Raw genomic sequence first — 17,132 nt, forward strand, 5'->3', positions numbered from 1 at the left:
ACTCAATGCAACATAAATACACCCCACAAAATACCACTCAGTGTGATATAGTTACACACCACATAATTACACTCTATTCAATGCAACATAAATACACTGCACATACCACTCAGTACCACATAATTATGCGCCACATAATTACACTCTACTCAATGCCACTTATATACACTCCACAATATACCACTCAGTGCCACATAATTACATGCCACATAATTGCACTCTACACATTGAAACATGAATACACTCCACATAAATGCACTCTATACCACATAGCACCAATCAACATAAATGCACTCCGCACCATGAAACAATTTCACTAAACATAATTTCACTCAACACCACTGTTCCAGGCCATACAATCCAACTCCACACTTTTCCAATCCACACCACATAATTACACACCAAACAACTTATTTCAACTCCACAACTCCACAATTCACAATGTACCTCCAATCCACACCATATAGTGTCACCACCTGAGCACCAAACATCATTCACCACCACCATTTTGCATCAGCGCACCAGCTAAGCATTATGTCAGTCTGCCCTTGGAATCTGGCATCTGTTGACTCTCCCCTAGTGTCTGTCCCCTGCGCGTGTTCTAACTAAATTACTGTTTTCCAACCTCCACTCCCCTGTTATTTATGTCCCACTCCCCATAACAATTTTTTTTTATAACAAACAAGCATGAGAACAGGCAGGAAGAAGTTGCCAGCAGAGCACATACAAAAAAACGAGAAAATATTTTTTATGTTAAAATCTTTTTTTATCATGTTTTTCAGTTGTATATATTATCGTCTTCGTTTGTATAAAGGTAACAAAAATGCTTAACACTTTTTATTATAACTTTTCAACGTAATGCACAGCAGCCACAATGCTCTACAACATAGCCAAAAGTTCTGACTAAACACATAAGGTCCCAAAGGCAAGACCTATTGGCTATGCCAATGCTTGCTTTCAGTATGCCAATCCCCGGCACACCCATGCCCATGCGTGTCCTCGCCATCACTCATCAGCGGTTCACAGGCAGTTAGTTAGCCTGACGTCGAGTGCAGGCAGCTGCACGCCTAGACAGCCTATTGATTAATGTCAGGCAGTCTGGTGCCCACTTGCCCACTACCACCGGCAGTAACCGTAAGTAGCAATGCTGCTTTTTTATTTTGGACTGGAGCATGGTGGGTGGCGTGACACTGTCTGCGACCGATGATCAAGGGCTTGGTAGGCGTACGCTAGCTCTGGCTCCCACTTGGTGATGAAGTCTGGCCCTCCGGGGTTAACTTTAAAGCCTCTGCAGGCTGAACCAGTCCCTGCTGCCCTTCATCCAGCAGACCATCTTTCTCCTGGCACTGGCAGTCAGAAGAGAACATCCTTTGCATCTTTCCCTCACTTGGGCCAGTGGGCCTCCCAGGCAGCATTGGGTTGTGACTGCGAGGCTGGGGCCCCTCCCCCTAGGCTTGCAGCGGTACCGTAAAACATGACTACGAGGCCTACTGGGGACCCCTACAATGGCATTGTACTTGCACACGGACAGTGCCATCTGTGGAGGCATGATTGCTCGGGTCAGGCTTTGGAGAGTGGACTTCACTGTTCACTTCATGCGTGTCCAAGGCCTGCCCTGAGCAATCATGCCTCTGGTGCCGGCACCGTCCATGTACAAGTACAATGCCAAGGTCTACTGTTGCGAGACCCATGGTAGTAGGGACCAACAGTTGGCATCTCAGTCACAACCATATTTTACCACAGTAAAGCCCAGGGGGAGGGACCCCAGCCTCGTTGCTATGACCTAACCCTAGGAGGCCCAGGTGGAATGGGATGTTTTTCAATAGATTAATAAAGTATAATGCTCCCATACTGGGTGGGTGGTGTTTGTGGTAGTTTTCGCATCTTGTAATGCTTCTTTACCGTTCTCTTCTACCCTGCATTACCTGTGGGAGTGAGAGTAAAGCGAGTTTACTGTTCAGGTGCATTAGCATTGAAGCTGCGCGTGGTTGCCATGTTTTGCTGCTGGATACGATTGAGGTGCATTGTGCTCAATGCTTACCTTGTAAAATTATATGAGCAGGGCCCCAAGAATTTCTTGATCCAGATAATTGGGGAAATTATTGACCAATTTCCTTACTGCCAGGAATTTGTAAAATAGCGGGAAAATACAGCAATTCAATTTTATCAGCCTTCTTGGAAGATAAGAACCGTCTGCATTCTACGCAGACTGGATTCAGACCTCAACAAGGAACAGTGACTGCGATTTTAGCTGCAGTAGTGCAAATCAGGAAGACCCTTGACAATGGAGGCTGCGCTGCCCTCATTCTATTGGACCTCCGCACGGCCTTCGACACTGTTAATCACCAGTTAATGATACCAAGACTCAGGGAGGCTGGAGTGTCCGGACTGGAACTAAAATGGCTACAGTCTTTCCTCCAAAACAGAGTCTATTCAGTTTTCGAAGTGGAATGCTCCTCGAAACATAATCCGTTGACATGTGGGGTTCCACAGGGAGCATCCCTAAGCCCCACGATGTTCAACATCTATATGAGTTTGTTGGCTGAATCAGTACATCCATTTGGAGAACAGATTGTCACTTATGCCGACGGCACACAGTTAATTAACTCCTTGAAGCAATCCAACCAATTAGACCCGGATCTAGCCACATGCCTTCAGAAAGTATTTAACTGGATTAGTGGTTCTTTTCTGAAACTTAATGGATCTAAGACTGAACTCCTGCTTTTGGGGAAGTCTGCTCCCTCAAATATAGATCACCTAGGGCCGAGTTGCCTAGGTCCCTCGCCCCCAAAAAATGTATAAAGAGTCTAGGTGTCTGGATTGATTGCAACCTCCATTTTAGAGAGCAATCACGTATAGTGGCAGCAAGCTGTTCCGGCTTACTAAGACTGTTTAGAAAGCTACTCCCCCTGCTCCCGTTTGCTGCTAGACGACTTTTGGTGCAGACTCTCGTATTATCACGGCTCGATTACGCCAATGCTATATACCTGGGAGCCCCCCTGGCTACCATTAGAAAACTACAAATAGTACAGAACAGTGGGGCCCGTATGTTGTTGAACATCTCCAAACGTTCTTCTGCAAGGCCTGCCCTCGCTTCCTTGCATTGTCCTCCTGTCCAAGAAATAATTCAATTTAAGGCTCTGTGTATCACCCACAAGTCACTGTCAGGAAAGGGCCCACCTTTGACTCGTCCATGGATTCAACCATATATACCCAAACGAGTCCTCAGGTTTGGAAGTAAAGGTTTAATCCTAGTTCCTAAGATTAAACATGCACGTAGCAGAGGCCGACTGTTCACCGACAATGCATCTAGACTCTGGAACAGTATCCCCGTCTATATACGCTCCGAATTTGATTACCTCAAGTTCAGAAAACTGCTGAAAACCTTTCTCTTTCAGTAACCTCCTCTGAGTTCACGGGGCTTTTTAGCGCCGGGATGCTCCTGGGTTACCATGCACTCTAGAAATGTTCCTTCATTCATTCATTCATTTCTGGGACCTGTTGGCACAGCCCAGTGGCAAGGTTACTTAATATCCCTTATTCCTCTTTCTGCACCTTGATCCCCTTCTGTTCATATTTCTCGCTATTGCATGTGCTCTATTCTTCGCCGTCCTTTTCCAATCATCTCTCCCCTTTTTCTTTCTCCCTATTCTGCCCCTCTCTTGCTATTTGGAGGCAAGCGCTGCCCCTTACTCAGTGGAATAACTATTCCTTTACTTGATCATCATTTTTAATTCTGAAAGGTTCAATACAAACTTACTTGCAGACCTCTGTATCACCTTTTTAACAAGTTTGTTCTGTCTTTATTTGCATTACTAATCATTTATGGAAAGATGATATGGGTCTAAAACTGATTTGAATTGTATTATTCCTGTGTATATATTTTTTTAAAGTGTATGTTGCAAAAGGGAAAACCCCAGTTTTGGATGATTTCCTCAGTAGTTTTCTTTTCTTTCTGTCTCTTTTTTCTTATTTTTTTATTTACCTTGAAATTAAAATCCCAACCATTGCCCACAAGAGCACAACAACTGTGCTTAATAAGTCAAAATACATAAAAATGGTCTGAATTGTATCACTTTTAGGACTGAGATGTTATGTAGTTGTGTTGGTACTGTCACTGGCAGGGGCAACGGGTGGTGCAGGCTGTCGTGCTCTCCCGAAAAGGGTCCTGACATATTTTTTTTTACAAATTAAGCACTGGGGCGGAGCAACTAGAGTAAGTGGCTGGAGCCACTGGTGGAAGTGGGTGGAGCTAAGGGAAGTGTGTGTGTAGCCTCCTAAAACAATTTGAACACCTGCACTGCATGCTTTACAAATTAAGCACTGGTGGCGATAAACTGGTGACAGTTCCGAACTAGTAGGAAGTGGCCCCGGCCGTGTAGTGGATTGGGGTAGAGTGCCTAATAGGCACATTAAGCGGCTGCAGAGGTGGACTATGCAAGCTCTCTGCTGGCCCTGAATGCCCATGCAGGTTAGGTACTCTGCCTGTTGTGGCCCTTACCACGTGTTACTTTGCTCTTGAACATCCAGAAGCGAGCCTTCTGAGCTCTGCATCAACTATCTGGGCTGAAAAGAATTTATCCAGAAATGAAAACTTGATAAATGAAAGAAATGGGCAGTGCCATGCCGTTCACTTCCGTGCATCGTGCAGGGTTCACCGTACGGTGAATGGGACGCGTGTGCTGCCCAGTGCCCACTATGGATCTCCCAAGGTAGGAGTAAAAATAAAGAGAGTACTAGGTTTCTGACTCTGTAGTGACACAGAGTAAGGGTGCCATGATGGAGTGGTGAAAACTACCCATTTACCAGAATAAATGAAGTCCAACCGGACTGTGTCGAACGCGCAAAGAGAAAAAAATAACTAATATATGTAACCTAGTGGAAGCTATGCATCACATGGACCTACAGCATCATCTTATCATTGTTCAGACAATTAACCATCCACACTATATATACATATACAATACAATTGAAACATATGATGTAGTGCTCGGTGCATCAGTAGCATCAGAAAATCACTGCAAAGAAACATGAAGTGAAACAAACAGGGAGAGCAAATAACTTTTAGGCTTTGGGGAAGGCGGGGCTCAGCACTGAAATCGAGGCTTGGAGCACAATTTGTTCCAAGCCTCGTGTAATATTAATGAAAGGCAAAAAAACTGAGACTGTATGCACCCTTCAAATGCGTGCATCCAGGGTGAGAATGACTCTATAAACATGCTGTACTGGGGAGATTAGGTACGCAAGCGCAGTGCACGCAAAACATTTCTGTGAATGCAAAACAATTTTAAAAAGTGCATCAAAAGCGCATGTAAACAGTGCTTTGACGACGGAAAATGATAAGAGAAGCACACAGGAACAAGCATGGGTAAATGCAGGAAACAGTATGCTCCAGTCAATAGAAATGGAGGAAATGTAAGTGTCAAGCACAGGAACCAATGAAAGCAAGGAGGCGGTATGTATGCCCCTTTTAAGATTTATATTAAATACAATAGATTTCTCAAGCGCAGCGCTGTAAAGATGTTTTTTATGCCCTGGAACAATTACCCCAGAGACACGAGGTTGTGGTTGAACACTTATAAATTTATTAATTAGTCCAACGGGAGAGCGCCGAGTGTCCGGCGTTCTCGGAGGTTTATCGTGATCTGCGCGCATGCGCAGATGCTCCTAAAATGACATCCTCGTGCGCAACGTCGTGACGTAGCACGCGAAGACTGGAGCACGACTCTACATATCTCCCTCTATTTATTAACAACAGAAACAATTGTCACTCAACGCCCTTCAGGAAGCTAAATTTTCCCCCAGTACAAAGTCTCGGAAGCGGGTGGGCCTTACCACCACTCTGCCTGCTCGGGTGCGTCTTACCGGAGTGGAGAGGGCTTTCCCGACACAACTCTCAGCAGGGATCCCCACCTTGTCTCTCAGGGTACCCAAGATGCTGCTTGGAGTGAATGTTGCGCTATACAAAAAATATTTTCATTCATTCATTCATTCTCTCCTTGGGGTCACACTCTCCCCTCCAGGTTGCTCCTCCATCTCCGGCATACCATGGTCACAGTTTCTTTCTGCTCCCAAGTCCTCTTCTTCAGCAGGGGTACTCTCTTCCTTCTCTCTTGGTCTTTGGTCTTGTGGTGTCCTCCGGCTCTCCTCAGGGGACCATTGTAGGATCTTGTTGCATTTAGACACGCGGTCTTGGGACCATACGTTCCGGTCGCTGAGCAGTGCTGCTCTATCGTACACTTTTTTCACTTGTAACGGTTGACTGTATTTGCTGTCTCCTTTTTTTCTTAGTACCACTGATTTGACTCTCACCCATTCCCCTCTCTCAAGGGTTGTTTCCTTCACATTTCTCCTTTGGCTGTAGTGCTCGGTATATATCCTCTGGGCCTTCTCTAGGTTGTCCTGCACCACTGCAGGAGACCACTTGCTGGTGATCGTCTTCTCCCTCCATGCTACGTTGTCCTTGGTGAAGGGTTGTCTTCCTCTCAGTATTTGGAAAGGGCTGTACCCTGTGCTGTCGGGGGTGATGCGGTAGGCCCATATCATGCTTTGGACTTCTTTCTCCCAATCTTTACCCATCGTGATCGCGTCTTGGATGGACCCCATTATGACTCTATTGAACCATTCCACCTGTCCATTACTCGAAGGATGGTATATGGAGGTATGCTTGATTTTTATCCTGTTCCTCTCCGCGTACTTATGCCACTTCTCTGAGGTGAATTGCGGTCCATTGTCACTCAGAATGGATCTGGGAATACCTTCCCTGAGGAAGACGTAAGTACGGAACTTTAGCACTGTCTCCGTGTCCATCTCTTCCTGTATGTGCACTTCCGAATACTTGTCGACGAGGACGCAGAGATATTTAGGCGTTCATTGGGTGTCAAGCATGGGTCCCAGAATGTCTACAGACACTTCTTCCCAGGGGTTACTCATTTGGGCAAACTTTCCCAAAGCCGGCCTTAAGGGCTTCAGAGTTTTGTCCGCTCTTTGGCATTGATCACACTCTCTCACGTGCCTCTCCACTTGGATGTCCACTCCAGGCCACTAGTACATCTGTTTCGCTCTCATCTTGGTTTTCACGATTCCTAGATGACCTTCGTGCAGTAACGCCAACAGGTGAGGAACCAGCGTTGCCGGGAGGACCACCTTATCACCTCTGTACACGAATATTCCATTATCACCCACTGACAGCTCCTCTCTGACTTCATAGAATTTCCGGAGCTCTTCTCGCAACCGTCTCTTCTCTGGCCACCCCTGTACTATGCACTCCTTGACCTCGTTGATGTCCTTGTCTTCTTCATACGCTTGTGTCCATTCCTGGTTGCTTATCACCCGTTCTGAATCTTCCATCACTGCTACCATCTCTTCGTTCTCAGTAGATGGGTTGGGAGCTCCTTCCATAGCTGAAGCTCTGCTAAGGTAGTCTGCCACTTTGTTTTATGTCCCCGGTATGTATTCCACATCATACCTGCACTCTAGCAATTTTAATGTCATCTTGGCAATGCGTGGCATGGCACTCGCATGCCCCCTCGAGGTGAGCACTTTGACCAACGGCTTGTGGTCTGTCTTGAGTTGGAATCTCGTGCCCCATAGGAATTGGCGGAACTTCCCCATGGCCCATACCACTGCCAGCATCTCCTTTTCGATCACACTGAATTTCTGTTCAGTGGGCGATAGGGATCTCGAGGCAAAACTGAGGGTCTCCATCGTCCCATCTTTCCTCTCCTGCATGAGGACCGCTCCCAGTCCTTTCTCGCTGCCATCCGTCATTAATATCGTCTGTCCAAGAGGGTTGTATCCCTGTAGTGGTACAGCTTGACTAATGTCCTTCTTTAAGGCTTCAAATTCCTTTTGAGTCTTTTCTGTCCACTTGAACACCGTTTTGTCCCTTATCAGCTGCCTCAGGTAGTACATCTTGGTGGCAAAGTGTTGTACAAACTTACTATAATATTCAGCCATCCCTAGGAAGGGTCTCACCTCCTCTTTGTTGGTTGGGGCCAAGGCATTGCAGATTGCTTTCACATTCGCTCGTTTCGACGTGATGCCGTGTCCTCCTATCTCGTGCCCCAAGTAGGTGACCGACGTCATTCCGAGTCGACATTTCTCCCATTCTGCTGTCAGGCCATTGCCCTCTAGCACTCGAAGTACCTTGTCTAGCTTCTTGTCATGATCTTTCCGGTCTGTCCCCATCACCAGTATATCATCCTGGAAGTACTGGATGCCCTCGATGTCCTTGAAGAGGCGGTGCATTAGTTTCTGGAACACCGCGGCTGCCGAAGCAAAGCCAAAGGGCATTCTGCGGAATTTATAGCATCCGAAGGGTGTTATGAAGAATGTCAGTTTCCGGCTAGAAGGATGTAGGTCTATCTGGTGATAGGCGGAAGTAAGGTCAATGGTGGAGAACCAATTTACCCCCTTTGTCTTGGCCAGCATTTCTTCTATGCGAGGCAACGGGAACTTTTCCACTATTAGGCACTTGTTCAGTTCTCGAAGGTCTACACAGAGGCGGACCTTGCCGTTAGGTTTCATCGCTACCACCTAGGGTGCCAGCCACTCCGAGCTGTCTATTGGCTCGATTATTCCATTTTATTCTAATCTGCGCAGTTCCTGCTGTACTGCTTCCCTTACAGCTGAGGGCACGTTCCTGATCTTGTGGGATACGGGTTTGGAGCCCTCCTTGAGTACAATCTTACGTGTGAACTTCTCCAGCTTGCCGAACTTCCCGCCAAACACTTTCGGGAAGTTGCTCTTCATCTTCTCTAGGTCCGGCCAGCTCTCGGGGGCTGTCATCAGCGCTTGTGTGTCCCCCCCGGGTCCAATTTTATCCCCAGATCGCCTTAGTCCATCCATCCTAAGACTGATGGGTCCTTCTGAGCTACATACAATTTGCACTCCGCACTCCTACCTCTGAATTCGCATTTTAGAGTTCTGTATCCGACCATGGGGATGAGCTCGCCCGTGTACGACACCGGTCGTATATCAGGTGGTTCTAATCTTGGGCCCAAGCTGGGCCTGAATTTTTCATTCCACACTGCTCTCTGGACAATGGTGTACGGGGATCCCGAGTCCGCTACGATCTTGATTTTCACTCCTCCTATCACCATGTCACATTGTGGTTTGCGGGAACGCTTGCAGTCAATGCCCAGCACTTGTTCTTCCACACATAGTACATTGTCCTCCTCATCCAGTTCTTCTTCTTCCTCCTGTTGATCCTGCATCACGTACTTTACAGTGGGTCTCTTCGTCTTTCGGCGACATACCTTTTCGTAGTGACCTACTATGCCGCAGAACATGCATTTTGCTCTGAACGCCGGACAACGCTTGTCTTGGGCCGCATGTGCCTGGCTTCCGCACCTGTAGCACGTGGTCTTGCTTTCTTTGTTCTGTTTCCATGGTTGTCCTGGTTTCCCCATCCACTTATTTGGCCCTTTTCCTTCCGTCGTCATGGCTTTACTCCTTCCCGGTGGCTCCGCGTCATCCACCTTGTTCACCATGGTCTTCTGGACAGTCCCTCTTTTAGCCGCGTTGGCACACCGTTTCGACAACTCTGCCTTTTTTACCATGGCTATTACTTTCTTAAGCGATACCTCTCCATTTACCCACAATTTGTCCTGTACTGTCTTGTTGATGGTGTGCATGACTATTTGATCTTTTATGATCTCGTGGTGCAGGACCCCATACTTGCACGTTACCGCCAACTTCCTCAACGCTGCGACATAGTCATCTATGGATTCGCCGGCTTCTTGTCTCCTCTGCTGGAAATTGCAATGGTCGATCGAAACGCACACCGCAGGACGGTAGTGGTTGTCGAGATCTTCTATGGCCTGCTTAAATACGTCATCGTCTGCTTGTGGTCTGGGTGTTGGCACCAGGTTCTGAAAGACCCTTATTCCTTCCGGGCCTAGGTTGTGCAGGAGTATCCTTCTCTTTCTCGCACTGGGGAATGCCTCCCCATTTTCGTCTTCTAGGGCTTCAATATAGTTCTTGAAGTACTCTCTCCAGTCCTCCCACTTCATTTGAGGTTCTCCAGGTTTCGACAAGAACGGGATCGGTGTCGTGAGTGAAGACGCCTGCGCGCTCATTGTGGCGCGTCTTTCTAGCTCCGCCCCTGGACCTCTCGGGCTGCCTGGCGCGTTCGCGCTCTCACCTTGCGCTTGGTTCGGTCGGGGCTCTCCTGCTCCCCTTTCTCTGCATCCCGCTAACTACGCCAGGGCCTCTGCAGATCGTCGCTATTCCTTTGCTGTACCTTCTGCTGCTTGTACCCCTGCTTCTGGAACTTTGACGTGTGGGTGGCGCTCTTCCCTTTCCTGCACGCTTCTGCCACGCTCCCCTGCTGTTCTGTGTTGCTGTGGTGGTTGCCCACCTTCCTGTAGCCCTCGTGGTAGGCCTCTGATTGGGTCTATGCCTCCCTGTGCTATTTCTGGTTCCTGCTGGTCTCTCCTGCCACTCGTTTTATACATGCAGGCATCCCAGCCCTCGTCGCCACTGTAAAGATGTGTTTTATGCCCAGGAACAATTACCCCAGAGACATGAGGTTGTGGTTGAACACTTATACATTTATTAATTACTCCAACGGGAGAGCGCCGAGCGTCCGGCGTTCTCGGAGGTTTATCGCGATCTGCGCGCATGTGCAAATGCTCCGAAAATGGCGTCTTCGCGCGCTACGTCATGACGTAGCACGCAAAGACTGGAGCGCGACACTACAAGCGCATGCACTGGTCAGGTGAAAAATAAAAAGGGCCTTCACCCTCCATGTCATCTCGTCCTGGCCAGGACTGGGGGCTACATCCATACCTCTTTTGACTTTCCCAACAGGAGGAGTGGATTTCATTTCTTCCCTCATTGGCCTTACCTAAAGACCAGAAAGGAGTAGAGTGTTCCCATTCACTCTTAACCTATATTGAAGTGAAGGGAAGAGGGATTTTGTTCCACTGCTTGCCTTGCTTAAGGGTGTGAGGTACTTCTGAATAACCCTTCCCATTGGCACTGCCTCTCTAAATGGTGGTTTGGAGTAGAGATTTGTAGGGGGAACTTTGGATACCCCACACCTTGCCTAAGAGTAGTGGAAATGTGCCCCTAACCATGCCTTTCTCAGGTGTTAGAGGAAATATCTTCAAACTCCTTATTTCTGTATTTTCTAAAGGCTCGGGAAAAATTCAAACATTCTGCAAACTAAACCTTCATTATATAGTGTATCATCTGTGAGCTGCATAGAAAATAAGTACTCCTTGTTAGTATTGTATAAATCTCATCCCGCATTCTCACAGAAATCATCAAAACAGACAAATAGCTCTTCACACATGTTTTGCCTGCAATGAATCACTGTATAGTCTGGAACATCTAAGAACCGGAAGCCATTAAAAAAGATGTCCCTTTCATATGAGCAGGTAACTCAAGCACCTTCTTTGGCTGCAAAGGCTACATTCCTCATTAGGGCAGACCAAGAAGGTGGATATCTTTTAAACTGGATATACAATGTTTGGTGTTTTGTATCATTTACCATCTTAACATTTGTTTGTGCTAATGCCATGAAAAACACCACAATGCGTCTATTGCACCTTTTCTGTACTATTATTGGGTATAGGAGAGAACTGTTGAGACTGGACTGTGTTTGTATCTGTTGACTATGGAAGGCTGAACAAAAGGCCACCCAACAAATAGCCTTCTGAGTTTCTGGTAGAGTTGTTACAAATCTCTATCATGATCTTACTTGTCATATAGCCCATAGGAGAGCCCACAAGACCTTTGTCTATTCTCTACCGACCTTACTAGCTACAACTATGAATCTTGGAGCCAAGGGAGATCTACCAGGAGTGAGCAAACCTGGCATAAATGCCTGGTTATTATTAGTGTAAGTTAGTCAAATTCTTTATTCAGTTTATGCAACCATAAAACTAAGATACAGATCACAATAATTATGAAACACCAAAAAATAAACTCCAGTATGAGTCTACAAAATGCAATCTTAATAAGATCCTCACATTTCTGTTATATATAAATATTTTTAAGTTACAATGCCAATGCACAGCCTTCGGAAAATATTGGTAACCTCCTCACAAAATGTCTATGCTTTCATTCGTGATCAGAAGTAAGTATTCAACCACCTCTTCTTACCCAGCACTGCACATTCCCTATGTTCCCGTACAAAAGTTAGAAGAGCCTGTTTTAACTGACCTTTTAAGATATTTGCAATGAGTTGTGGTTTAGAAAAACAGTCTGCTCTCCCCATAAGCTCAAGCTGCTTTCTAACATGGGTGAGCCATGGTATTGTATGCATGTGGTCAAGGCCTAAGAAATCCTGAATAATTGCTCTATTAAGTGCAGTTTCCTCTTTCGACCAAATAGATCTCCATAACATGATTGTGGCAAATTAAATACTGTGAGTCAGAGGCACCAAGCCTTATTCCTTGTGGCATAATATGATTGGCAAGCTAGTAGAACCTGCCAGAAGCCTTCTGAGAAAAATGTTTTCTGTTGTCTGCAAAGGTGAAAAGTTGCGAAAGCCCCAAACTCCTGCCCCACACATAATGACAGAGTTGGAGCATGCAACACAGATGTTAATAAGTGTGTCAATTGGTTTGGAACCCAATTTCTTTGCAAAACTTAATAAGGCCATTATTAGTGCAACAACAACAAGATGATGGATCGAAGGCTTGAGTTAATCTCAGACTCTGTCAATCACTGGGGCCTCATTCCAGTCAATCATTTTTCACCCACCATGCCACTCTAAACAAAGGCCGGCCTTATGCAAATCAGTATTGAGCATGCTCCTTATGAGAACAGTCTGTCCCAAGATGGCAGGCAAGCCCCCCCCCAACCCCACCCCCTCTAGAAGTGACCAAAGCAACTTGAGACCGGCATCTACCGTATTTTCTGGCGTATAAGACGACTGGGCATATAAGACGACCCCCTACTTTTCCTTTTAAAATATAGGGTTTGGGCTATATTCACTTGCTTATTAAATGATACCGGCGTATAAGACGACCCCCAACTTTTGAAAAGATTTTCAAGGGTTAAAAAGTCGTCTTATACGCCAGAAAATACGGTACCTACTTAAGTTTAATCAGTGAGGTGCAGTTTGAGTCCTATGTTACCTTGAGCACAGGACACATATCTGGGCATACCTATCACACTTAGAGCGTAAACTACAACAACAACAAGGAGATAGATGAAATGCTTGTATTAATCTCAGCCACTGACAATCACTCGGGCCGCATTCAAATCCAATGTTTTTCACCGACCATGCCTCTCTAATAAAGGCTCACCCTATGCAAATCAGTACTGACCCTTCTCCTCATAGGAACAGTCTGTTCCAACTGATAGGCAAGCCCTCCACCTGAAGGGACCGGTTTCAACCTGTTCAAATCTCATCAGTGAGGTGTAGCTTGAGTCCTATGGCACAGTGAGCATTCTTAGCAGAATGCAGGATGGTAAAAATAGGGTGGCCCTTGAATAATATGGTACATGGATAGGGAGAATATGTACTATTGTTCAGTGTGCAGAATGTGAATGTACATTTCTTACGTGGTCCTCTATAACACAGTGTATGGTCAATTGGAGAAATCAGGATAATAACAAATGTCTCGTGTTTCACAGTAGCAACTCGGCCACTGTACTATATATAGCAAATCTCTTAACATGTTTATTTGTTTGTATATTATCTCTCATGCTCAAACAAATAGCAGACAAGGCAGTCGTTAATGCACAACAAAATATTCACTAACCAAACAATATATAACCCATCTGGCACAGGGCCGACACCTTGAAACATTCCAGTAACACATTACATCACCAGGGCTACGCAGTTAATGTAACATACATACACCAGATTAAGATAATAATGCTACTAGAAAAGTAAATACACATGGAAAACACTCCCAACAACCAGAGCTAATTAATATTTCTGTAAAGAAGTTTGCGACGTTGAGTTGAAATGAAGCACTTAAAAAAATTGTATTATATAGGTGGACAGTTGGTTAAGCAGAATGACCGTGGCATCTTTTATCCTTGCCTCTTTTACCTAAACCTCGCCCTAGTCCTGCCAGTGCAGCATTGTGATTTGCTTAGGGGAGGGAGGCTGCCTGTTTCCTTCCTGCTTCCTGCTCCTGCAGGAGGCAGGAGAGACGATGCAGGACCAGGTGGCGGAGGTAAGTTAACTTTTTTTGTTTTCAAAGTAACCGCCCCGCACGCACCCATTCCACCCCCCCACCCCCACCCGCCAGTCATGTCAGCCGCGACTGTTTGGGTCTCTGCATTTATTGCCTTAACAAATTTAGCCAGAACCATGCAAATGGAGAGTGGAATTGGTGTTTAAGGGGCATTATGCCCCAGGCCACTTGATTTCCTGGACTCTACAATCCGTCCGCAAAATGCATTCATAGATTTTTAATGGAGAGCCAGCCTGCCATCTTCGTTAATAATGAGACCGCTTACATTACCATGCCACTATAAGATTCCAGATGTTGTGTTTTCTCTTTTCCTGGAATCCTTTGCTTAAATACTTAGAAACAGATGCTGATGGCACCTGGCATAAACCAAAGAAGTGTTCAGTGGCCTCTTCATTATGTTTTTTAGGGCCAGGCCTCAGTAAAACCACTGACAAGTCTGAATTAAGGACTGATGTCAACCATAGTTTCATATAAAACCTCACCATTTATCAGATGCAAATAGACACTGACAAACCAGAGTTACCTGCTCGACGCCACCCATATGAATAACCCTCAAGAAACCAAATTGAAGGGCTGTAATTGCCGCGTCAGCCGTGGGTAAAATTGGGAGAGGCATCAGCAGATTTCGTTTGCAGTGAAACAACCCCCTTTATGATAGGCTTTATATTCAGGAAATGGAGAAGAAATGGAGGCGAAAGGCACAACATCTCTATTGTCTTGCAGTGTCCTCCTCAGTCACAAAGTGTCATACTATTCTGTGAGTGACAGTGTTACAATTACACTTTAATGCATTGCCACTGCTACACAAGTACAAATATGGCCATTTCTTGCAATGTCACGTTTGCATCTGCAAACTTCCATCACTTGTTCCACCATCCTCTTTGGGTAAGGGGCTAAGGCTTGGAAAATGTAAATTGCTTTTTACTACCGCTGAAGTATGCCACCTTACATCCACTTTGAAGAGCCATGCATCCATTCAAATGATGTTGTTGATTTATAGTTGGGATACTGTGGCCAAGGCAGTAATTAAACTAATTCGCCCATCAACATCCAGTTTGACAGTAATTGTATGGATGTCCTTCCTGCATAGAAAATCAAGGATTACCGGTAATATTGGAATTTCAAGTAAGATGTGTACATAATTTCTGCCTGTTCATCTGGCCCCACTTGTTGCTGCATCTATATGTCTTGATCTCAGGCCCGATTGACTGAAAAATTCACTTTTCATTACTTTTCTGAAGATTATATTTGTGGCACTTGCATCTCTTTATGGATTGTAGAGCAATATATGAAACAACATAACAGGCAAAACAGCTGCACTGGTATGGGAAAGGGTAAATGCACAAGGTTAACAGGCAGACTGGGCAGAATAAAGCAGCTTAGTTTGTACACTAATGTGTTTTTTAGAAAAGCAAACTGGGCTGGGATTTCTTGTTCCAAATGACATGGCACTTTAGTCATGGCTAGTAAACATTGTCATCATGGTCCACTAACCACCCAGGTGATTGTTCTTGAATTTGTTCACATGCTTTGGCGGATCCTAGAAGTAGGTATGACCTAACTTACTGTGGTAATTCAGTCGGCTCATCTCTAGTGCTAAGCATCAGTCTTATACTAGTCCAAATGTTCTTGAGACAATCTTCACTTTCATCAACAGATGTTGACTGTGAAAATTGCAGATTGCAGGTTCTAGTCTAATACCCATCTTGTAATGCATTGTGAAGATATTCAGTGTGACAAGGATTCTCAATAGAACACAAAATGCTATAACATTATAAAAGCATAGAATGTCTAAATGAAAAGTAGTTGAAATACTGTCTAGTATCTTGAACATTATTTTACATTCTCTCAACCTATAATGTTTTTTTGTTTTTTTTTAGGTGTTTGCCATTCTCTCAACCTATAATGTTTTTTTGGTTTTTTTTAGGTGTTTGCCTATGTTGCTACCCTATCTTATGTCATCCATGCGCTGTTCTCTCTTATCAGATGGAAGCGGGCTGGATAAAGTTGAAGAAGAATGGAGGGAAGATGTTTTTGAGATGCACCTAATGTAGTCATTGGAATATATTACTCTTGTTAAGACAATATCCATACCGAAGTGAATACAAATGCTCTCTATGACTGACCAAGATAAAGGACTTTAAAAAAAAAACAATGCTGTAAATTCCAGCTGCAACACTTGTGTTTTGCCACTGTCCAGTACTTTTGCTCTTACTAGGAATGTCCTCCTGCTGTCGAGCAAGTGATTGTCCCTAATCGGCATGTTACATTGTAGGATTTATAAATGGTATATATATATATAAATGTGTGTGTTCAAAAAGTAGGCTATTTTGAAAAAAAAATCCTCAGTGTAAATCTTGGGGGCTTCTAATTTCATGGTCCCTCTGTTGCTTCTTTGGCATTCTACTAACTTTGGATTCTGTTAAAGAGGAGTCTACTGCTAGTACATACTGTGACTTCCTTTTTAAATAATGTGATAACACTTTTTGAGTGTGATTTTGAGATCCGCACACTCTAGCAGCTCTGGTTATGTTTTGGACCTTTCTGCTTGAGTGACACACTACATTAGAGTTTCTTTGCAGTAAAAGACAAATACAAAAAACGAAAATAAATCACAAACACACACACACTATATATAAAACTATATCCACAAAAACTGCTCCTCTGCGAAACTACGCATATCCGCAGAGTCTAAAATGTCTATTGCATACAGTGAACGCAAAGTTTCGAGCCCTGACCGGATGCTCAGCCTTATTCACCCACTGAACCTGTCTCTGTGCAGCAGAACAGTTATTGGGCATGTATTTTGGGTAGCTCATGCACACAAAATGCGTACCGCCTGGGGGGGGCGGGTGAGGGTGGTGGGGTTAAATACCCATTTAACAGCTAGAAGTGTAGAGGTTAAAATCAAGACACCAGAGGTTGGAGCCATGCGGGAGGGGCTCAAATTAAAACAATGCAATC

At 45.0% G+C, this 17,132-nt stretch overlaps 1 protein-coding gene across 1 annotated transcript in view; it reads left to right on the plus strand.

The window, feature by feature from the left end:
* The window catches only part of LOC144763304 (myelin and lymphocyte protein-like), a 194,174-nt gene extending 177,394 nt beyond the window's left edge, over positions 1-16,780 (plus strand). Inside the window, exon 4 of the mRNA XM_078648771.1 lies at positions 16,096-16,780. Coding sequence (XP_078504897.1) covers positions 16,096-16,173 — 78 coding nt within the window. The 3' untranslated portion in view covers positions 16,174-16,780. The remainder of the gene's footprint in view (positions 1-16,095) is intronic.
* The last annotated feature ends 352 nt before the right edge of the window (positions 16,781-17,132 follow it).

This window comes from Lissotriton helveticus, chromosome 6 (genome assembly GCF_964261635.1).
Source record: "Lissotriton helveticus chromosome 6, aLisHel1.1, whole genome shotgun sequence".
NCBI lineage: Eukaryota > Metazoa > Chordata > Amphibia > Caudata > Salamandridae > Lissotriton > Lissotriton helveticus.